Source organism: Hesperophylax consimilis, chromosome 9 (genome assembly GCF_061612785.1).
Source record: "Hesperophylax consimilis isolate HC1 chromosome 9, BYU_Hcon_1.0, whole genome shotgun sequence".
In the NCBI taxonomy this organism is placed as follows: domain Eukaryota; kingdom Metazoa; phylum Arthropoda; class Insecta; order Trichoptera; family Limnephilidae; genus Hesperophylax; species Hesperophylax consimilis.
In genome coordinates, this window is record NC_142844.1 from 18,924,613 (window position 1) to 18,951,544 (window position 26,932).

At 32.5% G+C, this 26,932-nt stretch overlaps 1 protein-coding gene across 1 annotated transcript; it reads left to right on the plus strand.

Moving 5' to 3' along the window:
• The first annotated feature begins 12,665 nt into the window (after positions 1–12,665).
• Cyp4c3 (Cytochrome P450 4c3) lies at positions 12,666–24,134 on the plus strand. The gene is made up of 9 exons (XM_089635696.1): positions 12,666–13,024; positions 14,323–14,438; positions 15,040–15,156; positions 17,032–17,191; positions 19,732–19,801; positions 20,599–20,917; positions 22,184–22,424; positions 23,452–23,631; positions 23,915–24,134. The coding sequence occupies exons 1-9, from the start codon at positions 12,799–12,801 to the stop codon at positions 24,079–24,081; spliced, it is 1,596 nt and encodes a 531-aa protein (XP_089491822.1). The 5' UTR covers positions 12,666–12,798; the 3' UTR covers positions 24,082–24,134.
• Positions 24,135–26,932: the final 2,798 nt, after the last annotated feature.

The following is a 26,932-nucleotide window of genomic DNA, read 5'->3' on the forward strand; positions in this document are numbered from 1 at the left end:
TTATATTTTGAACTGTTCACGGCTCAGGGTACTTACCATAAAACATGACTTACTAATGAACTGGTTTACTTATGGGAATTTTTTCTATGTTTTTTTTAGAAAATTTTCAATTCGAACTATTAAGTATTTTATTCCCAAGAATTAAAATATAAAGAATCTATCTCTTTCTAATTTTTTGGGACATGCACAGATGTCGACCTTCTATTGATCTTATATTTTTATTTGATCACCCTGTAGTATGCGGCCGTAGTAGACACCGACCGTTGCATTGTGGCTAGTTCACTAAACGAATACTTTAGAGGGCAGGGGAATCCTAAACGGATCATTCCGGATCATGAGAGTCGATTTAAAATAGATTATTAGTTTGATTCTTGTTTGGCCGCATCATAAAATGTTTAAATAAAAACAGACAAAAATGTAAATCACTGAATTAAACAAATATTACAGCGAAACCGCTGAAAGATCTAACCTAACCTAACATAATTTGTATGAGGTTTGTCTAGGTCTTTGCGGCGGAAGCGTCTACCCACCAGCTTCGCTTTGTGCTGGATCAGGACTTATGCAGCAGGACTCTCTTGACCCATTGGTTGGCACCGCAGTGGGAAGGAAGGACTCACACGTCCATTACTCCTGGACACACTGATCTCCAGATTCCCACCCGCTCCTCATACCTTTTTTTCATCCCTGAATTTCCTCTCCTTCCTTTCCCCATATTATACAGGGTGTCCGGAAAATCGTAACACTAGCGGGAAACTTTACTGGTGAATCTACATCACATTTGGAGTCGTTATCAAGTAAATGAATCCAAAAATTATTTACGTCGAAAAAGGAAAAAAAACAAACACACAAAAAACGTGTATATCAAGTCCACAATATAAAAAAATAAGTATTCAAATATTTATTTCTAGCGCAGACTCGTTGAAAAAAAATAAAAGTTGGATATCGTAAAAATAATTACATTAAAATTTTAATAAAATTGCAACGGCCGAGAGTCGAACTCCGATCAGCTGCTTGGAAGGAAACTGCGGATCATTACACCACCAATCATTGAATGAACGGATAAGTAAAATATTACAGAAAATGAGAATTATGTATTTTTGAATTTTAAAACGTACGCACATAATGCTTTTGTTTAATAATATGATTAGGTACGATTTTTCGTAAATTGTAGGTAAGTACCTATCTACTGAAACCATTATCTACAAAGTAAATACTTATTAAGCAAGTTTAAAAAAAATATTGGTCTGATGTATTCTCTCAATTGAAGACCATAACTTGCTTACAGTTTAACGGGCCGAAAATCTTTCAAATGGTCAAAAGAACTAACTTTTTTTACTGATCCAAAGGTTTACAGAAGTCCGTGACAGCACGAATAATATCATCGTTCTGTGAATTAAGAATTAAAACCACCAGATAAGCAGATATATTTTCAATTCCATACACATTTGCTACATTTACGTAAGAATAATTACTGTACAACAAAATGAAAATGAATTATTAGAAAGTTTTTCAAACGTGAGTGCCGAATTATCCATATCGCGCACGATTGTTACAATACGTGTCAATATCAGCGCGATTGCGTTTCAAAGGCTTTTGGAAGATTAGACCGGTATCTTCTCACTGAAGATAATAACAATATGAGAAATGGTCGTCCCAATGAAGTTCACTGTAAAATTATTTTATTTTTGTTTATTTATTTATTTTTATATGTAGTTTTTACTATAGATAGGTATTATATAATATAATATAACCACAGGGCTGAAATTAGTAACAACAAAAATAAAATAATAAATAAACAACAGCACAAAATATGAAATAGGTAGGTATAGGATTATTTAAAAATAAAGTAAAGGAAGATAGAGTCAATAATAATATCTGCAATAAAAAGTAAGAATCTGTTTGTGTTTTTTTTTTCTGTATGTGAATACCGCACAAGCGTCAGTGAGGCTATGGCATCCCCAATCGGGGTATGTTTTGAGGCTTAAGCTAGCGTAGAAGGGAAGGAGATGGGGTAGAGGAAGATGGAGAAGTGCCTGGCTATTTAGATCTGATCACCAAACACGGCAAATCTATTTTAAGCAATGTTTCTGTACTGAATTTTAGTCTTACATCAGGGCGATACTGAGAGCATCTACCACTCTTCTTGTCTGAGTTTGCAGACAAGTTCTGACGTCTCTTTCTGGAAAAACAAAAATGGTCTTAATCCGACGCAATTTATTTATTTTATTTAAATATTATTAACAAAGATAATGTATTAAAGAAAAGGTTACACGAAGGTAAATTAAAAGTTAAAGGATACTACGTGCTTAAAGTTGTTGAAGGACACGTTGAAAATTCCCACATTTCCTACGAGGCAGTTAATTAACCTAGTAAGTCTTCCCAGGGGTTTCAGCATTGGTAAGTTAGTTTGGTTATGCACCTGGTAGTTATGCATAAGTATCAAAACTCTGTGTTGGCGGCTTCACGTGAAATTATCCGATACATAGAATCCTATTTTAGCCAGAATGTCTGCTATAGATAATAAACTTCCAAGCCATCAGCACTAGTGCGACATCCCTCCTGAAACTAAGGCTGCAGATATCGAGAATTCTCGATATATCACGAGATGTGGAGCTTTGAAATATCTATACACCCGTCAACAAAGAAAGATTCAACGCCGCATCATTTGCTCCATATAATATGTCAACGAGAAAAATAATTTATTGTTATCAAGTTTAATTTGTAGGACTGCATTTTAAATAAAGCTTTTCTGTTGTTCATACAAAAATATTGCCAGTGGATAATGCCTTCAGAAGGCTAAAAAACTGTCACACGTAAATATAATTACATAACAAAACTTGTTTATAAATAAACTTTTTTTTTATATAAACTAAACAACAATATTAGGGTGATTTGTTTTTGGGGTATTAAGCCGTGTTGCGCAACCTCTTTCTTTAGCCAACGTTTCGGACAGCATTGCAGGGTGTAATCAGGGCTTAATGTTGACAGAGCAGATGTGTAATCTGAATCTGATGATGGACCTGATGATGAAAACAGTACATTATAATGCTTTTGTCCGTGAAAATCTCAAATCATAACCGAACAATATTAGGTATTAAATACATAAAGTGAAAATTTAAAAAAAATTGTCATAATAATTATGTGAGATAATACATAATTTCGTGCATGTACTAATAAAAAAAAGAATTATAAGTAGGTAACGTTTTACGATTGTTATGCGCCGCGGTCAGCGTTGGAATTGTTGGAAAGGTTTTATATAAAGTTTTTCACTTTTCCTATCTTTTTCTCTTGTATAAGAAAGGCTGTAGTGTATAAAATAAGCAGTAGCTAAACAAAAACCTGGTTCATAATATGTTTATGAGCAATATGTAAATATTTGACGAGAACAGCCTTTAGTGTAATAATTTCGGCCTATGACTCTGGCTGGATTTGTCGCTGAAATATGGAGGAACATCCGCTTAGTGTCGGCCAAGGAAAGGGTCTCTATTAATGCAATAATTTCACCGAAACGACCGTGCCACGGCTCTGTTAAGCTGGCCGTGATACACAATAAGATGGTTGCTGAGCGGAATATTCAGCGAAGGTTCCTTACAGAATCCTGGGGATTGAGGGTGACATCGCCCGCTCTAATAATTCTCATGCATATTCATTAAAGACTAATTAATCATGTCTTCCCTTCATTGCTTCTGCTTGCTGCCTGCTGCCTCCTGCCTGCTGCCCTGGGAGAACGTTCTTCTAAGACTGTGTACATCGTTTAACCCTTCCAGTGTTCTAGCCAAGTCATTATATTACTGAAATGTTATAATATGTTACAGTAAAATCCCGAAATAAGAATATCAGTGAATATTACATTTCCAGTGTTTTAGGGAAGTCACTATTAGCAAATACAGTGGAATATTAATAATTTATTTATTTATTCATTTTTGGCGAAATCGACAGTTTACATTCAATCAGTTTGTAAATAAGTGTTATTTAGTAAAATAAAACCCATTATGGATTTCCTCCTTGTGACCTTAACTGAGACAGCATAATTTAAATTTGTGAGAAAAGAATATTAATTAAAAAAAATTATACAAAGCAAAAGATTATATGAAACGAAAAATTTACAAAACAATACATTTATAGCCATTGAGAGAGGTTGTAGATATAAATCAAATCATAATAGAGATTCAAACAATATAAACAATAAAGACATAAACATTATTCACAAACCATCAGAGAAATATTATTTTTTGGACCTCTTGTATTTGGTAAGTTCGCAACTGAAAATATCAACCTTAGATAATACGCCATTCTAATTATTGCATAGTCTGTTCAGGCAAGAATTCTGCTTAGAGTTCGTTTTACTTTGATCAACCCTGAACAGGACACAATAGCGTGTTGAACGCGCAGGTATATTGAATGGAATCTTATTTAGCAACTCTGGGCATTGAATATTATTTTTAACTACTTTATACAGGAATAGTGCATCCTTATGATGCCTCCGTACACTCAGTGAATCAATTTTAAAGTATGAAGCTGCCTCTGCATAATTACTAAATCTTACAAATGACTTTTAACAAAGATATTTTAGAAATTTGTTTTGAATTGCTTCGATTTTGTTTATGTGGATTTTGTAAAATGGAGTCCAAACAACTGATGCAAACTCCAAATGACTTCGTACATAGGCAAAGTAGAGTTGCTTAATGATATCGATGCTATCAACTCCAGTAAAATATTGTCAGTTTTACTTTATTGGGGCTAGTGTAGCATGACATAATCATGCATAAAATCCATTTGTATGAAATTAAACCAAACCTCACAATTCATGCCGCTAGGAGGCATTATCATACTGCATCATCATGCATCATACATCAGAATCAAGAAATCAATCAGATTAATCTCAGTCTCATTCAAAAATCACAACTATATTATTATATTTCAATCTCACATAAAAAGCTGGATACAAAACAAAGGGAGATCAGAATTAGATAATACAGCCTGAAACCTAAAATACTCAACGGCACTAAAAAACACCATGCGTAATATAGTTACAATTGTTTCATAAAATAACCACATAACATATAAATATAATTACTTCATATTATTCATACTACAAAATTTTAATAATATGTTAATTAAATCCTCTGAGGATTAAAATCTCGTGAGGATTTTATTATCTATATTTGCTATAAAAAAGGAAGATAATAAAACATTTAATGATTGTTAAGAAATGTCAGAAGTCTATTATTCTTAATTATGGTAAAAAAACTAAAAACTTGAAATCTTAGGTTTTACCTGTTAATCAAAAATAAAATGTTAAAGACGTTTAACTCTTCCAGTATTCTAGTCAAGTCATTCATCATACGTACTACTGGAATATAAATATGTTATAGTACAATACCGAAAATTGATAAAAGCTTGTGTATGTCGTTCTCTTAACTCTTCCAATGTTCTAGTCGAGTCACTATACTACTAGGATATAAAAATGTGTTCCGGTAAAATTCCGAAAAGTTATAAATTTTTGTATTTACTGAAGCCAATTGGTAAGAGTTTGCGTACGTGTCGTTAAACCCTTTCAGTGTTCTAGTCAAGTCGTTATACTACTAGATTATAAAAATGTGTTACAGTAAAATACCGGAATTTTATAAATTTTTGCATTCACAAAGCTTAAAATAATTTGGTATTAATATATATAAAAAAATATGATCTTATCTGATGACACACCAATACCAAATTATTGATTCGTATCCGTAAAATTGTACCAAAGGAAGATTATAATATATTATTATCATACCAGTAAGTAAGTGGGTACATACATAATATATTATTTTAAATAACTAACGCCTGCGGCATACATTTCTTATTTTCCTGAATAGATTCGATCTTTAATTAATGAATGTCCATTATAAAACAAAATTTTACAAAGCCAAAACCGGAATAATGCATTGTCCACAAAAGAGTTCAGATAAATCTTTGTATATGGCCTAACGAACAACATATAAATCATTCGTTTTCGTAGAAATATGCAATCTGTCGAAATAAAGTATTAAGTAGGTACTAGATATCAGTGACGTGCCGTCCATAATGTCTGAAAAGCAGTGCCTAAGAAAAATAAATTTAAGAAAAAAGTACGATAATTTTTGAGGATTTTTCAAAATCATCGTTCTATATTAATACATTGTTTGAATTAGAGTTTATACTTTTTGGTTGCAAGTTGCAATCTACCTTTTTTCAATACTTTTTCAGTCCTTTTTAACGGGATGCATAACATATAGCTAGGCATCCGCACACACATTGAAATAAAGGATATTTATGAAACATACTGCCTAAGTTTTGCGCAATGATAAGTTCGTTTTGAAATTAGGTACATTATGTTTTCCACACTCTTATCATTTTAACATTCAAACATCACCGACATGTTTCAAAACTATCACTCAAAATGCTGTTTGGAAGTGCCATTGAGAGAATACATGTTTAAATAATCGCATCTCACAAAAAATTCCTCTTTTCTTTCGTTTTTCACGTGATTTTGTTTTTTGTGCAAGTATTCTCTGCTTATTAAACATCATAATAAATAATATAAAAAAATAAGTAAGTAACTCACACGTTGAATTATCCAGTTGGCTACAACAATCAGTGGAAGATAATAATAAAAAGGGCCAGTATTAAATATCCAATACACAATAATTCATAAAACTTCACACAGCCTACCGTGGCCGTAGAACGATGCACACCACTGCTAGACATAAACTTATCGACGCGAGAAAATCGTGATAAATAATAATAATAACGTAAGAATAATTCATCACGGTGATAAGATATTTTAGCTGAGCTTGTTGCTTATGGAAATGGTTGGATTAAATCTGCTAACATATTCACTGAGAAATAAATACCTGTTTCTTCGGAATAGGTAACCGGCTACACAAGATTAATTTAGCGTGGTTTATGAAAGTGAGATTTAGAAAAGGGAGTGTTGTTGACTTGAAAAAATGAGTTTATTAAGAATAGAATCCATTATGGCATTATCACTTAGAAGAAATTGGTAATGGAATTTGGAAAGAAATATCGGATTTCGAAACATTGTGGTAATCGAAGCGAAAGATTCTTTATACCGATCTATTTGTGTAATACAAAATTTTGATATGGTCGACCTTCTAATAAAAAATGGTGACGTCTAGACGAATTTTTAATCGATTTTTCGGTTTATAAGAATGGATTATCTAGTAGATCGTTTAGTTATCATCAGAATCTAAATATTTTGAATTAATTGGAATCATTTATTTTTAGAATCAAAATGTTTCAAAGGTTAAAATACAACTTGTAGCATTACGAACTGTTTGGGTGAATAGCCCGTCTGTGGAGTAATTTGCCAGCTTTTGTGTTTCCCTGAGCCAACCGGCGCCTGGCGCTAGTAAAGACCTCAAGGACACTGTGTTAGATTATTATCAGCGCCTTGGCTCCTTGGCAAGTCGGCGCCCGGACTGCTCCAAAGCCTATACAGGACCGGCCCTGCGCCCCATCATAAAACCTTCGCATACTAAAAACCGTCCACATTTCATAAAAAGATGAAAAAATGTGCATCCAATCTGGAAAAGACACTAGATTATCGGCGCATATTTTTCGTATTAGTTTTGGAACATTATTTAGTACTGACACATTGCTAGTCCATTCAAATGAGCCTGCTACGCTTCGATACAAAGGATTATCAAAACCCTAGTTTCAAAAATACCCTTATTTGCAAAAAATAAATTTCCTCCCTTATCCAATGAGAATTGAAAATTGTTCCGTTCATTCTCGCCTTTTTAAAATGACTCCCCAGATTGTACTTTCTGCAGTCTAGAAGTGTGAACTTATCACATATTTTTTGGTTGTCCTTTAAACAAATATCCTCTCTTCTATCAAGCCTTATTTAAAATTGCCTCCTCTCCATTCAACATCTCATCTCTTCTAAATCTGAACTCGATTCCGATCTTCCATAAAGTTAATTATGAAATTTGCTAATAAATGCTTTTTTTTTAAATTTTATTGTATATATATTTTTATTATCAACACCCTTGAAGAATGAAAGCCAGAAACATTTGAAAAAAAAACTACCGTGTACCGTTTATTTTATAAATAAATAATATTTCTTTGCGTAATCCTTCTTATATTGGTTATGTTAGACTGTCTATTAGTGTCATCATCGAAATAGGGGTGAGAGATGCCACAATCGCATTTATATTATTTCACCGCCCCCTTCAGAGGGAATTCTTTCCAATTCCAACAGTATTACGATTCTTTAGAATAGTTATCCCCAGTGTAAACACGCGCTTCATAATAATAACTCTGGTACAATGCAAACATATTCTCGGGCCGAGCATAATGCTATCTGCCATCCCTTTAGTTGAGGTTAGGGGTGGCGAGATTGAATTGGGGATGCACCAGATGACAAGGCTTATTGAATATTATTTTATTGCATTTCTAAAATCGCATTATTATACATCATATCATTTACATGCACCCTTCCAGAGTTATGCTTTTTGTACAAGAATAAGAAATACATTTTGCCATTTTAAATTAGGTAAGATAATGACGATGTTTCATTTATGGGTGCATGGTGCAAGGAATATTTATAAAGCATTCTATTCTTTTTGGGAGAGTGGAAACCAAAAAAGTTTAATCGCAGCGAGGAAAGACGAAATTTGAAGAGCCAAAAATAAAGAAACAATAAACAGAATGGAAGATAGGAAACAATCAATATGTGCCAATTTGCTATAACCTAACCAAGCCGACCTGCGGATATTCACATAGTAGTGAGTTTTATTACTAACATCGCTTCCAAATATTTCTACATCACTAATATTTAACGTAATGTCTGCGAACGTTGCTGTGTTTATTTTACAACATTTTTTAACGTGAAACATTTTTAGGCGCTCCTAGAGGGCTACAATCGACTCTTGCATGGAACGAAACTTGGCTCTTTCCACCCGGCCGCCAAAACTCTGTGCATTATAGTTGCTTCTATTCTTACTAAAATTGGTAATGGACTTTTTCTAATTTTTAATTTGTAAAATATATCTTTAATAATAGTAAAATAACACTAGTTTTAAGTCTCTCTCTATCTATCAAACATATTAGTTATAAGCCAAAAGTAATTAGTTATAAGTCTAAGTGATCAATGCAAAAATTAAGTTGTTAAGCGCCATTGAGGTGATTTTCTCACGAAAACGGCGCTATATAAATAATACAATCATTTTAACTGTTTTAATATTTTTTTAAATTATAAAACTTGTTTATTTTCATTTTAACTTACTTCAATAAAAAAACACATCTTTATTATATCCGTACAATTCGAATACCACCACATTATGATTTTATTACGGAAGACTGGGAATTCAAAATGTGTCTGATTTAAATTGATCGCACACACTACACACTACCTATCGCAGACACTACCAATTTAAATCAGTTTAACGGCATTCAAACTATTACAAATTTTACATTTTAAGGGATTTTTAAGGATTTCACAATATTTCTATATTATTATTATTAATATGAAGAAGAATGACTTATTTTATTTTTATACAAATTTATTTATTTCGAAGTTGATGAAATTTTGCATACTTGACCTTTAAAACAAGACGAAGGTCACGTGTGTAAAACCTGAGAAAAGCATAATAATAAATAAATGGACATAAACAACGACATAAATAAAATAAATATACAATTTAACAAAAAACTTGCGCATGATAATCCTAACTGCCTAACTACAATTCTACAATATTTATATATCACGAAATGTACATTTGTAAGGCATGGTTCGTTTCCTCCGATGGTAATAATCACAATATAATTGTGGATTCAATCGTATTTACATGATTTCGGGTATATCATTAGGTTCATTTATTTATTTAGGTTTTGCACGAGAACACGATGTAGGAGAACAACCATCTTTTCATATTTTATTTGTAGACGTTATGACGTATGCTAAGGAAACTTTCTTTGGTATTTAAATAATACATCTTACTTCCCAAATGTCAGAAGTATACGTGATGGGACCGTAACTGGAACAATAAAAATAAATTAATTACATTTTATTATTTAATTCTAATAAAAAAAAACTTTCTAAATAAATAATAAACAAAATTATTTGCCCACTGATAGCGCGTACGTTTTTTAAATATAAAACAATTATAAAAATAATTGCGTTTCTTAGAATATTATTTCTGGATAAAGATTTGTAAATAAGAACTTATACAATTAATTACTTTCAATTGAACTTTTTTTTAAATAAAGAATTATTATACAATATTTCCATAGAATGACAGTGACGTTTATTCAATCTTTCTTCCTGCAGGTAGGTACCGTAATATCAAAAAAATACGAATTAGAAAGACCAAATAAACACGATGATTTCTCATTTAAAAAAAATAATCTTTACTCAACTGTCTAAACGGCCACCATCTTGAAACGGAAAATGAACGTACAAACAAATTTACAGACACACGAGATACAAAACAGTCGATTTAAAAAAAATTATAACGTTAGTATTGAAATTATGTACAGAGTTTCAAAGCAAGTATATACATATCGAGTAGAAACAAATCGCTTCATCAGGGGAATTTAACTCGGCGTGTCTTAATTTCAATACATATAAATTATATTAATAATATATTTAAATAAATTTCAATAATTGACTCAGATTATATAAGAGATTAATTTCCATACAACTTATTAAAACCGAGTATTCAAATCAAGGTCAATGGAAAATGTTAAAAGCTGAGATTAAAATAATCTAATAAAATTAATGCGGTGACATAATGCAAGTCGCGATGATTACCATAAAAATCGTATGACTCCAGTTTGGTTGCAACGCCCACCAACAGATGTCACCACGTCAGGAGAACATAAAACCACATGTTAAATGGCAACAATAATAATATTAATATGTAAATTAAAAACTACCCCGAATTGTGATCGCAATGGTGCTATAAAACTAATTCATTTCTAACGATGCAGAATTAGCATAAACCAATGAAATCAGATCATGTCGCATTCCCAATGTATTATGTTAGCTAAATTTTGTCAAAACGAATGAACGTAAAAATTCTAGCAAAAAAAGTCTGAAAAGGTTATGATCTTTGGGATATTTTATGTCTGCAAACATGATGTCATGATATAATTCGTCGTGACATAATATATTATATAATAGGAAACAAAAATAATATACAAACCGGTAATCGGATGTCTTTAAGGAGAATTTGGTCAAATTTAAAGGTTGAAGATTAAAAATTCTCTTAGGTAAGGTACCTTACAGTTTTTTTTGTAAACAAATAACTTTATTCATTCATTATATTTGTACAACATTTGAAAAATGTGTTCTTCTCGCATTTTTTTCGCTCTATTTGTAAGATACTTCGCTAGCTTTGCTGGTTACATGATGAAATTAATTACATAGGAGTGAATTTCGTGTACCAATAGAATTGCACATAGAAAGAATAACACCTGCATAAGTTGCACCTAGTGGAATTACACTCGTCAAAAAATGTAACCTAGCTGTACCCGGATAAATTATTCGTAATCCAGTTAAAAACGGGATTGCAGGCCTTCAACGAATGAATTAATAGTTTCCTGATAAACTTTTAGTAAAATAAGCAATAAGATGTCGGAACACGTGTTCATAAAAATACTGATACTTCGCATTTCGTCATTACACATTATCAAGGCAAATGCAGCTGCATGAACCCGTGTTCCAATATATAAGAAATTTACTTAAATTTTATCAGAAAACTGAAGAGATTCTTAATAAATTATCAATAGGTACTAGGTACCTACTCATTTTTCTCCGCGTATTAAAAAACTATATTTTTGACGAGCCTAATTCCAATAGATGTATTTTTTCCATACGTAATTTCATCCACGTGCGTGTAATTCAGTTTATTTATTTGCAAAAACAGTACAAAAACCAATACATTGCAAAAACGGTAAACAAATTATTGAAGAAAATTTTATACATAAGTATACAGTTAAAACATATGCAAAAGCGGTAAACAAAATATGGAAAAAAAATTATACATAAGTATACAGTTAAAACAAATACAATATTTCGCGCTTAAAGTCGTTGTAGGACATAAATAGTAACAGTCAAGTAACAGTCAACAGTCGGACGTAAATAGTAACCGTCTGCGTCAAAAAATTTGGATTTGTGCATGTATTCATATAATTTTATTTTCTTTCAAATAAGAAATATAATTTCAAACTAAGTTTTGACGGAAAAAAATGTTTCAATGTAATCATAGTTTTGTGATTCTAGAAAATATTTAGAAAATGCAATGCATTATTTTGCATCTAATGAGTGCTGTACTTAATATCTGTATCAGAACTTTTCATAATACAAGTATCAGAACATTGAAATTTCAATGATTTCGAGAAAGTGCAAGAATATTTCTTCACAGATACATTGGTACCCTATAAGCTTTCACACTAGCCTGACTAATTGCTTTGAACAATGATCGCATTCCCAATGGATTATTTACACATTTATGGCACACTAATGGGGCATGTTTCACCACACGCCCGTGACACGACATTGCCAAAATAATTTCACTCTTATAACGGAATACACTTCACAACATTGATACCAGGTAGTGGGAAATATATACTAGTTGAAGCCCTGGACGGGTTTCAACAACACATAACGATTGCTGGTCTGTTAGAGACATCTTCACCAATTGTAGCCAAATCACGGTAGCGTGAACACCACGAAAAAGCTTGTATATTATGGATCACAATTGATCATTCGTTCGTCTATAATTTTGGCTAAATCCTTCAAGCAACATGTCGGTAATTCTAAAGAAAGTGTATTATTTACTCGGAGGGTTGTGGCCGAAGTTTTTGCCAAGTTTTTCCCCGGTGGTGACTTTGTCTTTACTTGTGATTGTGTTTTCATTGTCTTTTTATAACTGGAAAAGACGGAGATTAGTGAGGTTAATTTCTAAAATACCAGGACCCTGGGCTATGCCTTTTATTGGAAATTGTGTGGAATTACAATGTGATCATGACGGTTAGTACCCTTCATTTAAATTATTAAACTATTACATTTAATATTAATAGTTAAATTTTTTGACTTAAGTGATTTTTTACATTTGATTTTTATTATAACATATTTTCTTTTAATAATTTTTTAGGGTTATAGCCATCAATTGTTTATGTTTGCACTAATATTATCATTTTCCAACGTTTTTGTTTATTCGCAACAAAAATAATCCGTTGATCTGTTGTTATCAACATTTTTTTTTAATTAAGGAGGTTAACAATAAGTTTTTGAATCTGGAATAAATGAAGTTTAAATGCATTTTAAATGCGGCGAAAAGCAAATATTTTTAACAGAAAAAGAAAGCTTAATACTTAGGACGGATTGTTTCAGATAATTTGAACAATTCTTCAAATATCAAAGTTAATTTCCAAGTTCTGTGAAAGTTCTTTTCAAGTTCTATTATTATTGCAGTACTGTCAAGTAACGTACCTATAATAATATAATAACAGAACTTGAATAAGGTATTCACAGAACTCGCAAATGAACGTTTAAATTTGATAAATTGTTCAAATTCTACGAAACAACCCGTCCATATTTTCGTGTTAACCGATTTTTTATCATTTTTAAACTGTAGTAAATCCACTCATAATCGAGTTAAGGTTAAACGCAACGCTCGTTGTATTCTACGTGTTCACAGATGGCGTTAATTAATTAATTTTGTTTAAATACGCTTTTGCAAGGTATTGCTTTACAGTATTAAGACAAATTATTTGTTTGCGCCCTCATATACGCAATATGAATATGAATAAATAGTTTTGTCCATATAAAAACTCAATTCTATCGAGAAAGGCATACAAATACAATATTGGATTGAATCATCGGTAAAATGTTGTATTTGTGTGCCTTTCTCGAAAGAATTAAGTCTTTAAACGAACAAAACTATTGATTCATATTGCGTATATACGGGCGCAAACAAATGATTTGTCTTAATATTGTAAAGCAATACCTTGCAAAAGCGTATTTAAACAAAATGAATTAATTAACGCCATCTGTGAACACGTAGAATACAACGAGCGTTGCGTTTAACCTTAATTTTATATGTGTATGCATAGAACACCAACATATCTGTTAAACAAAATCTGTACTCATTTTAGAAACTGGGAATATTTTTCGATCTATAAACTAAGTAAAAAAACCATAAATACACTCGTTCATGATCCGGATTACATTGGAATGTGTTTTACATTTTACACATGCGTTAAAATATATTTTACATTTTACATCAGAGATATGAAATTAGTTTTATATTTTACATACATTTTCAGAGATGTATGAAAGACTGACAGGGATTCGAACCCTGTGGGGTAGACGCCAAGGCCTGAACAAGGGTTGGATGGGAAACAAACCCTATGTCCTCGTCTCGGAGGCTTCTACTGTTGAGGTAGGTAAATTACACTCATATTTTGAATTCCAATCAGCTGATTTTAATTGTATTTTATAACGCAGGTGTTTCTTATGATTTAAGGTTTTAGGAAACAATAAAAGTCATTACTATATAAAATAAAAATTCACGTGTAGCAAACACTTTGTATACACATATTTATAATAATTAGAATAAAATTACTTTATTTTTAATTACTTTGTATTATATATATTTTTAATGGTGACCGGATAAATCATCAAAATGATAATTCATCACATCTTTAAAAAGTTATATAATGTCATGGAAAGTGATGAAAAAAAAAACTTTATTAACTGGGTTAAGGAGGTTAGGTTAGGTTAGGTTAGGTTAGGTTTTTTTTTCATCGTTTCTAATGACTTTATATCACTTTTTAAAGTTGTGTTGATTTGTCGATATGTTGATTTATCATAGAACCATTTTTAATACTTAAAACCAACCTATTTCGGATGGCCCAGAACCTTAATAAGGGTTATATAAAAACATTTGTTTTTAAACTTACAATTGAATACTTCTTATCATTACTGTTTATCTACAAATGAAATAACTAATTATCTAATCACGTTTCTCTAAATGTTTGTAGCCAATCCTCAATAGCTCGAAGCACGTCAACAAGAGCTCTGAGTACATTTACTTGCGGCCCTGGCTGGGAACGGGTTTACTCACGAGTTCAGGATACAAATGGAGACACAGACGAAAGGTACATACTGCAATCAAAAAAAATTACTATTTCTACTAACAATTTTAAGGCAGGTGGATAATCTATTAATTCACGAAAACAAACCAGAAATATCTTGTTAACCTACTTATTCAAAAATTTTAATTAAAAACACATTATCCAATAACCATCGACATAATATAATAGCTATGCAGTATTAACAGTAACGCCCCCAGTTAGACGTACCTATATCTAAAACATATTGTTTTACGTACTAGGTATTACAGAAATGAAAAAAATAAAAAATGGTTTATGTTAAAATAGAGTTTACTGAAAACAGTGAGGACGGGTTGTTTCGCAGAATCTGACCGATTCATCAAATTTCAAAGTTAAAATTCAAGTTCTGTGAAAGATGTATTTCATGTTCTGTTATTATTTCATTATTGGCCATTTGTTTCTCAGAACTTAAATAAAACAGAGAAGATGAATTGTTAAAATTTTGTGAAACAACCCGTCCTAAAACAATTATATTTCCATCATAGCAGCTTTAAAAAATTAAACGTAAAGAATTTACAAATAAAACTACTTTATCCTTATTTATTATTTAATTGATGATCGAATCGATAATCGACAATCGATACTCAGTTCCAAAGTGTATCAACTTTAAAAAATGCAGCTTTGAGTTAAGTAAAATGAAATTGAAGAAAATCTTAGAATACCGATATTTACCAGATCTAAAATGTAACAAGTGGTAATCTACTGTTATTTTAGAATCAGAAATGATTAATATTCTTTATAAATACAAGTTTTACCACCATACACTAAGGACGTGTTAATTCACAGAATTTGTACAATCCATCAAATTTCATAGTTGATTTTCAAGTTCTGTGAAGGTTTTATTCAAGTTCTGTTATTATTTTAGTTTTGTTCAACAACTGGCCAATTAAGATTCAAGTTCTGTTATTACTTCAGTTTTCTTAAACAACTGGCCAATTACGATACAATAACAGAATATGAATAGAATCTTCACAGAACTTGTAAATCATCTTTGAAATTTGATGAATTATTAATTTTTTTTGAAGCAACCCATCCTAAATCTTTAATATCTGTCACAATTTATTACTTTATATCCAAACTATAACAACAACGAAAATACCTGAAAAAATAAAATAATGTTTAAAATATTATATGATCGATCACGGAAGGGAGGTACAAGAAAGTTGTACTATCTTATCTTTTCGATCAATATTAATTTAACCTCACTTCTGTATCCTTCCTATATCTCACTTCTGTATCCTTCAAGAGCGTGTATTCATTTTATACTTTCTGATGTTATTGTTCGATCTAGAGCCAAATTTAATTTTTATTTAAAAAATATGTTTGTAGTATTTTCTAATGCATTTATATTTAACTGTGACATGCAACTATTGTTTATGGTGTATTTATTTCGTTGATATTAAATAAATAAATATAATTTTTACAAAAAATATATATTTGTAGATAAAAAAGAATATTAAACTAAAATATTATTTAATAATCATCTCAGAACTATGCTTTTTGAGATGTTGAACTTTGGAACTAAGCTATCGATTTTGTTTTCTTTTATTAAAGGTATGTTACATGATCAAAATTAGCTTGACCCCAAAGATCATACGATTGGTGTAAACAGATTGATTAAAATATAAATACTTGCCTTTCCTAGTTCTGTATAAGAGGAAGCTACAAGCCAAAAATGTGCATATTCTTGGTATTCCTTATATTGTAGGTAATGACAAACGGAGTCTAGAAACGTTCGATTTCCAGCATAAAATTGGTTTTTATTTATTTTGTAAATAATTTTATAAGAAAGCAAAAAAGTGAATCATTTGAAACTGCCACAAATAATCTTTACACCAACACCAAAACCATTTGTTGCAGATTCTCACACCGGCATTTCACTTCAAAATATTGGATAACTTCATAGACATTTTCTACGAACACAGCAATATTTTGGTCAATAAGATGGAGAAAGAGATCGATAACGGACCATTCAATATATTTCCCTATGTGACCCTATGCACACTTGACATTATATGCGGTAAGTAAATCATCACAAACATACCTATCTATAAATACTAAATTATAACACTGTTACCTGAAGCCAGTAGATCTATGGAAACTCAATTGGGTAACTAAGTTGAGTATTTCTATTTAAACTATATTGGGGGAATTCAATTGATTTGTGGACACTCACTTAAGTAGATCTACCTATGGAAACTCAATTGGGGAACTCAGTTGAGTAGATCTATGGAAACTATATTGGGGGAATTCAATTGATCTGTGGACACTCACTTAAGTAGATCTTCCTATGGAAACTCAATTGGGGAACTCAGTTGAGTAGATCTATGGAAACTATATTGGGGAAATTCAATTGATCTGTGGACTTAATTGGGGAACTCAGTTGAGTAGATCTATGGAAACTATATTGGAGGAATTCAATTGATCTGTGGACACTCACTTAAGTAGATCTACCTATGGAAACTCAATTGGGGAACTCAGTTGAGTAGATCTATGGAAACTATATTGGGGGAATTCAATTGATCTGTGGACACTCACTTAAGTAGATCTTCCTATGGAAACTCAATTGGGGAACTCAGTTGAGTAGATCTATGGAAACTATATTGGGGAAATTCAATTGATCTGTGGACTTAATTGGGGAACTCAGTTGAGTAGATCTATGGAAACTATATTGGAGGAATTCAATTGATCTGTGGACACTCACTTAAGTAGATCTACCTATGGAAACTCAATTGGGGAACTCAGTTGAGTAGATCTATGGAAACTATATTGGAGGAATTCAATTGATCTGTGGACTTAATTGGGGAACTCAGTTGAGTAGATCTATGGAAACTATATTGGAGGAATTCAATTGATCTGTGGACACTCACTTAAGTAGATCTACCTATGGAAACTCAATTGGGGAACTCAGTTGAGTAGATCTATGGAAACTATATTGGGGGAATTCAATTGATCTGTGGACACTCACTTAAGTAGATCTACCTATGGAAACTCAATTGGGGAACTCAGTTGAGTAGATCTATGGAAACTATATTGGGGAAATTCAATTGATATGTGGACTTAATTGGGGAACTCAGTTGAGTAGATCTATGGAAACTATATTGGGGGAATTCAATTGATCTGTGGACACTCACTTAAGTAGATCTACCTATGGAAACTCAATTGGGGAACTCAGTTGAGTAGATCTATGGAAACTATATTGGAGGAACTCAATTGATCTGTGGACACCCACTTAAGTAGATCTACCTATGGAAACTAATTGGAGAACTCAGTTGAGTAGATCTATGGAAACTATATTGGAGGAACTCAATTGATCTGTGGACACCCACTTAAGTAGATCTACCTATGGAAACTTAATTGGGGAACTCAGTTGAGTAGATCTATGGAAACTCAACTTAGGAGTTATATGAGACAAAGGTACGAGAAGAATTATAAGACGAAACAGGAAGTTAGAAAGTGCTTTTTCGTATTCTAGTTAAATTCAAAAAAATATACTTAGCCGTAGTATTTTCCTCCGATGTTTTTTTGTTGTGATGTTCAAAGTATCTCACAATCTGGAACAAATATGTTTTTTATTGAAAAAATGTAATACATTGGAACAGTTATAAAATAGAGGGTAGTAAAATACAAAAACACTAATAAAAAAGGTTAAAAAAAATCCCACATATAATGTTTGATATTTTAAAAAATATTTCTATGATTTAAGATTTTTAAAATATTCATAAAATATCATATAGGTATATAGTATAAGTACATGTTCCAAGCTGTTAATACCTCCCTAATTGAGAGTAACTTGTGTTTAGGAAGGGTAAAATGGTGTACGTGAAAGGTTCCCGTTAAACGCCGAATCTCGGCCCGTTTTAGCTTTTGATCAAAGACACATCAAGATTTGGCATTGTACCTTTAAATGTAAAAAGAATCAATTGGCGCTGTTTGCCGATTTGATAGTCATCAAATAATGTGATGCGGTTTGAACACCACTTCTTTAGAACCGATAGTGAAATCGTTATACCTATGATTAGTTATTAAAAGAGTCGTGTTTTGGAGCCCTCAAAAATATTATGCAGATTCAAGACCTTTTTTTTCTTCGTTCCTTTCCCATAATTCGCGGCTCGGCTCGCGGATATTTTGTCCTGTTTATACGTAGCATAACGCATCGCCCTTCAGTTTATTTTTCATAAAAACGGCGCTACACGAAAATACAAATCATAAAAATATTATTGATTACGGTGATCAACCAGAGTCAGGTAGGATCCTAGAGCCAGGTAGGAACTTAGAGTCAGGTAAGAACCTAGAGTTGAGTAGGAACCTAGATTCAGGTAGGAACCTAGACACCTTGGCGTCCTCAGGTTTTGATTTTACATGCGCCATGTGCCATTTGGCTCAGTTCCGGCCCTGGGTACATTATCATTTATAACATTAACTTTTATTGTAGAAAGCTTAGTAGGCAGAAAAGTGATTTATTGACTTCCGGAACTTTACCACTACACGATTGAAAAATCGATATAAATACTTGAAGCGCAATATTTTAACATGGTTTCTTTTGACCTTTTATTATAGAGACAGCAATGGGAAGAAAGGTGAACGCGCAGAACGACAGCGAATCTGAGTACGTGAAAGCCATCTATGAGTGAGTATGAGAAGTTTTAGCCAAGTTTCGCTCCAAAACACAAGAAGCTATCTCGCGCACGCACCCGGCTGCGAGGATTGCCTGCTCCCAGGCGCACTATATCAATTTATTTAACCATCCACTCGGAAAATTGGGCACTCTCGCGTTACATTTTCTAGAGATACTATTATTATGTGTGCTCCCCCGTGTATTTCAGTTCGTGTACCTTGTGATTGAAATATCTCGCCGGATCGTATGAATTGTACAGACACGTGATAGGTAATCATGATACGTCAGTCAAATGTTCATTCGATCATAATCTAGCAATATGGAAAATATTTCTCTCGCTGCTATTATATACCTTTTCCAATATCTCCGCCAAACGGTATACATTTTGAATTGAATGGTTTTCTATTTTGTGAAACTTTTATAACACAGAGTTAGTAGGTATTTCACACAACAAAAAATACAACGATTCTAATCTGTTAATTAATTGATTGGCTGCACTTTGAAGACAGACTGAAGTTTCTACCTGTGATCAATTATTACATTTAAAGATATGCTGTTTTACTAGAGAAGAGAGTTCATTGCCAGCCCTTGTTCACCCTTAGTCAAGCACTGTATAAGTTTCCCCTTGGATTTTTTTTATTCTAACGACGCCCTATGAGTCATTAGAATAAATATAAGTAGGTACAATATAGATATTTTTGTGGTTCTACAGAAGCATGTAAGTAGTACCGAACTAGAGCTGCAAAGCACAAAATAATATAAGAACAAGAAATTGTAATAAGTACTCATGATTATTATTAACTTTACAGAATGGGTAGCGTCATTCTTAACAGACAGTCCAAACTTTGGCTCCAGATCGACTGGATCTTCAAGCTGACGAAAGATTACGCCAGGCACCAGAAAAGCTTAAAGATTCTGCACGATTTTTCATACAAAGTGATCAGGGAACGCAAGGAGGAGATTGCCCGCGATAAACTGCACGAGGAGGGACAGCAACCAAAGGACGATGAAGGACTGTTCGACAAGAAGAAATTGGCCTTCCTGGATTTGCTGATTGAAGCCTCTGGAAACGGAGTAGTCCTGACGACTGATGATATCAGAGAAGAAGTTGATACATTCATGTTTGAGGTAAGTAGATTCCAGGGACGGTGCGTGAATTTTCAGTGAGCTAGAGTTCTAAGATTGAAAAATACGACATTATTGCTGATGTTTTTGTGGCTGCACATCCTCCATAAAAGAAAAAATCTTCATACAAGAAATAGAAAATTTAAAAAAAAATACATTTTCAGCCACAACATCAAGCTAACTGAAAAGTCACAGACCGTCACGGATAGATTCAACGTGTTTGTTTTTTATTGGTTTATGTTTATTTACTCATTTGGGTGCTATTGTCTTTACTAGAGGCAATAGATTTATTGTTTATTGAAGGGAAGCCATAAAATTCAAAGAAGGGAAACAGAAATTGAAACTAAAGAAGTGTAGCTATAATATGGTCAGGAGATGGAGAAGAGTAGGTAGGTACTTATGTAGGGCCGTGATGAGGAAGAAGTTTTAGAGTAGTTAAGTACATGATCTTTCAGATATTGTCCTTGGTTTTGTTTTAATATTTTAGTGGGATGTTGTCCATTTCATACATTACCCCAATGAGAGCAACGAGAGTCAGCTTGGGTTCTCACAAACTCTGGTCCTCCATCAAAAGAATACGGTTAGAAAGCTTGCTGTGCCCGCAAAATGCGAAAGAGAGTCGGTGATGTATGAAGTTCATGTTGTGTTGTTAAAGAATGCCCGCTCCATTCATTCCCCAGCGGGATTGGCTGGAATATAGACTCCCCCTCTGACCACCCACCATTCAAAAGAAGAAGACCTTTACATTGATACCGACAGCAAAGTAATTTTGAAAAAAATTGCTTTCAGCTATATAGTTCAAAATTTTCCATGTTCCAAAAATTGAGGTCATCTATATAAAAGGCTCAATATTACAAATATTTTAAGATTTACATTGAAACAATTGAAACTTTATTCATCATTAAGACATAAATATAACATTCAAATTCCTCCATTTTCTACACAAGCAATTGCTAAGTATTTATTTTTACAAAGGCATAAAATATTTGAATAGTCTTCCTGAAGAAAGGAACTTCATTTCGAACCACAATATTATATATTTTAATGTTGCCACATTCTGTATTATTATACACTCTACGATATTACTTTTTACTCCTACGCCAAACTCAAGAGCTAGTTCTCTTCACTGGCGTAGAAATACTTATAATTATCAAAATATGTATTTTAGGATTTGTTCTTATGCCATTTATAACGTATTATTATAAAAATATTATAAATTGAATAAATTTAAAAAAAAGCTATTTCAATCTCCTTGTGGTATATTTTCAGGGTCACGACACAACATCAGCCGGCCTGAGCTGGTGTCTCTACCTCCTGGGGTGTCATCAGGACCTGCAGCAGCGGGCCGTAGAGGAACTAGACCAGATCTTCGACGGAGACCTCAGTAGGAAGCCCTCCATGAATGACCTGTTTGAGATGAAGTACCTGGAATGCTGCATCAAGGAAGCGCTGAGATTGTTTCCGAGTGTGCCCATTATAGCGAGATATTTGAAAGAAGACGTAAAGATAGGTAAGTACGGTGACGTAACTATTATATTCACTGGTGGGATTGGACTCCGGTGGGGGGAGAGCAAGGAAGAAGAGAGGGAGGGGATTTTACTAAAATGATTTTATTACATTCTACAATGCTCTCATCATTTTCTTTTTTACTTTATGTTACTCTTACGTTTTACTAATATTGCTTCATATTTTTTAACATTTTCTCATTATACTTGTAATCACAATTTTACAAGTGTGTATTTTTTACCTTCTTTAAAATAGATTACATCTATTTACTGTCAATATCTCCTGTATAATACATATTCTCTTATTGTACTGCATCATGTATCACTTCTATGTAAAAGCCTTTTTAGGCGTATATTTTTATAAATAAATAAATCATGAATCCCGCACCAAGGCTATTAAAAAACACTTCTGGTTTATATATTTCTTATCAATTTATTTTTCGAAGGTACACTGCATTCACTACTTTCCTCCGACTGACCTTACCTATTTAAGTAGAAACTGAAAATATTTATTAATATTATTCTCTTACCTTTCCATTTTCTTTCAACGATATCCCGAAAACAACGATTAATCGTTTACTGGCATCGAGTAGGTATGCAGACGCAATTGGAGCAGTCCGATCCGGGCGCCGAATTGCCAAGGCGTCAAAACACAAATTATCAAAATATTATTACTCACAGTAATCTTCTATCAAGGGCCTCTACACTCTACAGGTTTTGACAAGGGGCCCCAAAATTTTACTTACGCCAGGCACCGTCCAACTCGGGGGCGCCCGTTAGGTTAGGTTAGGTTCTTAGGTTAGATTCTAAAAAAATACTTCCTTGAATTTCATTGACCTGTCAGAATCTAAGGAGCCGAAAGGTCTTGACATGAGTTTTCTTTTAAGACAAGTGTAAGTAGATCGCACTTTTTGATATTTTCTGTTCAGGAACTCAAAATGCCGCTAATTTGCGTTAGTTTGATGACGACGTCAAATAATAATGTGAATGGGGTTCAAAGAAATAGGCCTAAATGAGTATTTTGACTTACAGGAGAATATTTAGTACCTGCCGGCACAACAGCGATGATAGTAACCCACATGCTGCACCGGGACCCCAAGGCATTCCCCAATCCAGAAGTGTTTGATCCTGAGAGATTTTTACCAAACAACTGCAGAGGAAGACACCCATACGCTTACATCCCTTTCAGTGCAGGACCGAGGAACTGCATAGGTAAATACTTGAATAACAATATTATTTCGTTGTGTAGGTACTAAACATTTTCAAATTTGGAACATGTGTGTGTTGAAAATTATATTCAATTTTTTTTAAATAATATTCAGTTTCAGAGACAAGCGATGAAGTACCTACGTATAGTATTACAGTACGATTATTTTCATTCTGTATTTGAAATTTGCTTCTACTTTTTTGATTGTGTAAACATAAATCTCAGTTTTTATCTTGGTTGGGAAGTCAGTTACGTCAAAGATAATAATTAATATTACACATTTTACAGGTCAAAGGTTCGCCATGCTGGAAGAAAAGGTAGTTCTCTCAACAATACTAAGGAAATATCGAGTAGAGTCCGTGGACAGAAGGGAAGACCTCACGCTATTGGGAGAACTAATATTACGGCCAAAGGATGGTTTGAGATTGAAGATTTACCCGAGAAATGTAAAGTGATAAAAATTTTGGAAAACTGAAATTTCATTTGTATTATTTCACCCTGTCTTATAGGAGTTCTGATTTCAAAGAGCAGGTAGCCAATGTAATGTAATTATGGCTTTTACATAAAACAATTACCTGTATTCAAATTTACCTAATTAAATGATAAAATATAATGATTTTATTCCCGGCTGCACGCGTGGGATATGCTGTGCAATGTCATCCATATTGAAATTATGGCAAACAAAAAACTAATGAAGGAAAAAAAATTATCAACTTCAGGTTCTATGTGTGCAATATGAATAAATAGTTTTGTTCGTTTAAAAACTCAATTGTTTCGAGAAAGGCGTACAAATATAGATATTGTACCGATGATTCAATCCAGAATTGTATTTGTATGCCTTTCTTGAAATAATTGACTTTTTACGGATAAAAATGTTAATTCATATTATGTATGTACGGGCGCAAACAAATCATTTGTCTTAATATTGTAAAGCAACCTTACAAAAGCGTATTTTAAGAAAATGAATTAACGCCATCTAATTTAATTTAATCTAATTTAAAACGAGCGTCGCGAGAGAGAAAAAAGTGTTGGCACCAAGAAAATACCAAAAATCAACATTAAAAACATGTAAAATTAGCCATCTTCATAAAAAAATACAGTGTGTGGCAAGCCTACGGACGACGGAAGTGAAACTTTTAGTATTCTTCTCTCTCTTTTTTAATTTCATTCTCTCTTTTTTTTGTATATTGACATATTTATAAGTAGCATGTGATAAAAAAAAATTAAAAGTTATAAAAATATGTTATAGACCGCGGTTATTACGTACTAGACAAAAATATAATATAGTCAAAATATCTAAAAGTCGTAGCATGAGAGCATTTTATCACTTTAAAAAAAATTATTATTAAAAAAATCATAAAAAGAAAATACAAATCGTTGATAAAAAAAAATTAAAAGTTATAAAAATATGGGATTCGAACCCGGGTCCTGCATAACGAGTGTCGAACGCTCTGCCTCTAGACCGCGGTTATTACGTATTCGATTAAAATATTATATAGACAAAATATAAGTCTTTTATCACTTTTAAAAAAAGCATTTTATTACTTTTAAAAAAATTATTATAAAAAAAATAATAAAAAGAAAAAAAAAATATTTTAAGCGGGGATCGAACCTCGGTTCTTCATGATGAGATTATATACCTTTTTTAGGTCGCCCTCCAAACTCAGCTTCGCGGTCTAGAGGCAGAGCGCGCGACTCTCATCATGAAGAACCGAAGTTCGATCCCCGCTTAAAATTTATTTTTTAAATATATTGGCTAGGCTCCTATAGCGAAATGATCACGGTTTTTCATGACGGTCATGAGTTGGTTTTACTCCTGTCCTCGAAATTGCATAACGCGCGTAAAGAAGTTTCACTTAAAAAAAACAATGTTTTTTCAATTCAAAGTACAATCAAAGGAATATTTTTTAATATTGAAAATTCGTAATTTTCCTGTCTTGTTTTGTTTGTCTTTGTTCCTTGTTGTCTCCTTTTCTTTTCCATGTATTTGTAATCATCCATAATTTATTTTTGAAGTGAAACTTCTTTACGCGCGTTATACAATTTCGAGGACCGGAGTAAAACCAACTCATGACCGTCATGAAAAACCGTGATCATTTCGCTATAGGAGCCTAGCCAATATTATATACCTACTTTAGGTCACTCTCCAAACCCAGCTTCGCGGTCTAGAGGCAGAGCGCCCGATTGTCGTCGTGAAGAACCGAGGTTCGATCCCCGCATTGATTAATTTTTTTTTTCTTTTTGTGATTTTTTTAATAATAATTTTTTTTAAAGTGATAAAATGCTCTCGTGCTGCGACTTTTAGATATTTTGACTATATGATATTTTGGTCGAATACGTAATAACCGCGGTCTAGAGGCAGAGCGTTCGACACTCGTTATGCAGGACCCGGGTTCGAATCCCATATTTTTATAACTTTTAATTTTTTTATCATATGCTACTTATAAATATGTCAATAGACAGAAAAAAAGAGAGAATGAAATGAAAAGAGAGAGAAGAATAATAAAAGTTTCACTTCCGTCGTGCGTAGGCTTGCCACACACTGTATTTTTTACCTACGAGTGACGGGATAAGTACCTTTCTATAAATTTTTACCTTGGGTTTGTTCTTATAACATAAGGACAAAACAAACAAACAAGTATATGTATATCCTTATGTTTGTTTCTTTTTTGATTTATCTTGCCGTTTCTATTCTTGTGCTTTATTGTATGTGAAACTTATATTTTTGTTTTATGTAAAATTGAATTGACTTCCACTTATGCATTGTATTGTATTGTAATTCCTCTCGTCCTAAGGTGAGCTTTATAACTCATCGGGATTGCTCTGTAACAAAAAAATACAGTGTGTTGCCTATACTTGTTTGTTTCATTTAATAATAATAATAATTGGATAATTTGTAGAGCGCCGTTATTCTGAGAAATCATCTCAAGGGCGCTGTACAATATATTATTAGTTCTATGGATGGACGTCTCTAGTTATGGGGATAAATCAGAAGGCAATTTAAGTATTACGATCACTCACAGGTTTATTTAGGATCTGTTTGCTATTTTTATTTATGTTCTTATTATCCTGACAAATAAACCATCCGTTTAGAAATATGTCGATAATTGTGATTATGTAGTGGTGTACACAAAGTTATTTATTTAATTTAAATAAGATAAAATTTTTGCCACCATATCATATCATATATATATATATATATATATATATATATATATATATATATATATATATATAAATCCCGCTACCGATGTGGCGACCTTTCACTTCGCATCCTTTTGACTACCACCGCTTATGGTAGGTTTA

Coding starts and splice junctions, on each gene's coding strand:
- Cyp4c3 (XM_089635696.1), top strand. CDS start 12,799: ATGTCGGTAATTCTAAAGAAAGTGTATTATTTACTCGGAGGGTTGTGG. Junction 15,157..17,031: donor AATGGAGACACAGACGAAAG/GTACATACTGCA, acceptor CATTTGTTGCAG/ATTCTCACACCGGCATTTCA. Junction 19,802..20,598: donor TACGTGAAAGCCATCTATGA/GTGAGTATGAGA, acceptor TTAACTTTACAG/AATGGGTAGCGTCATTCTTA.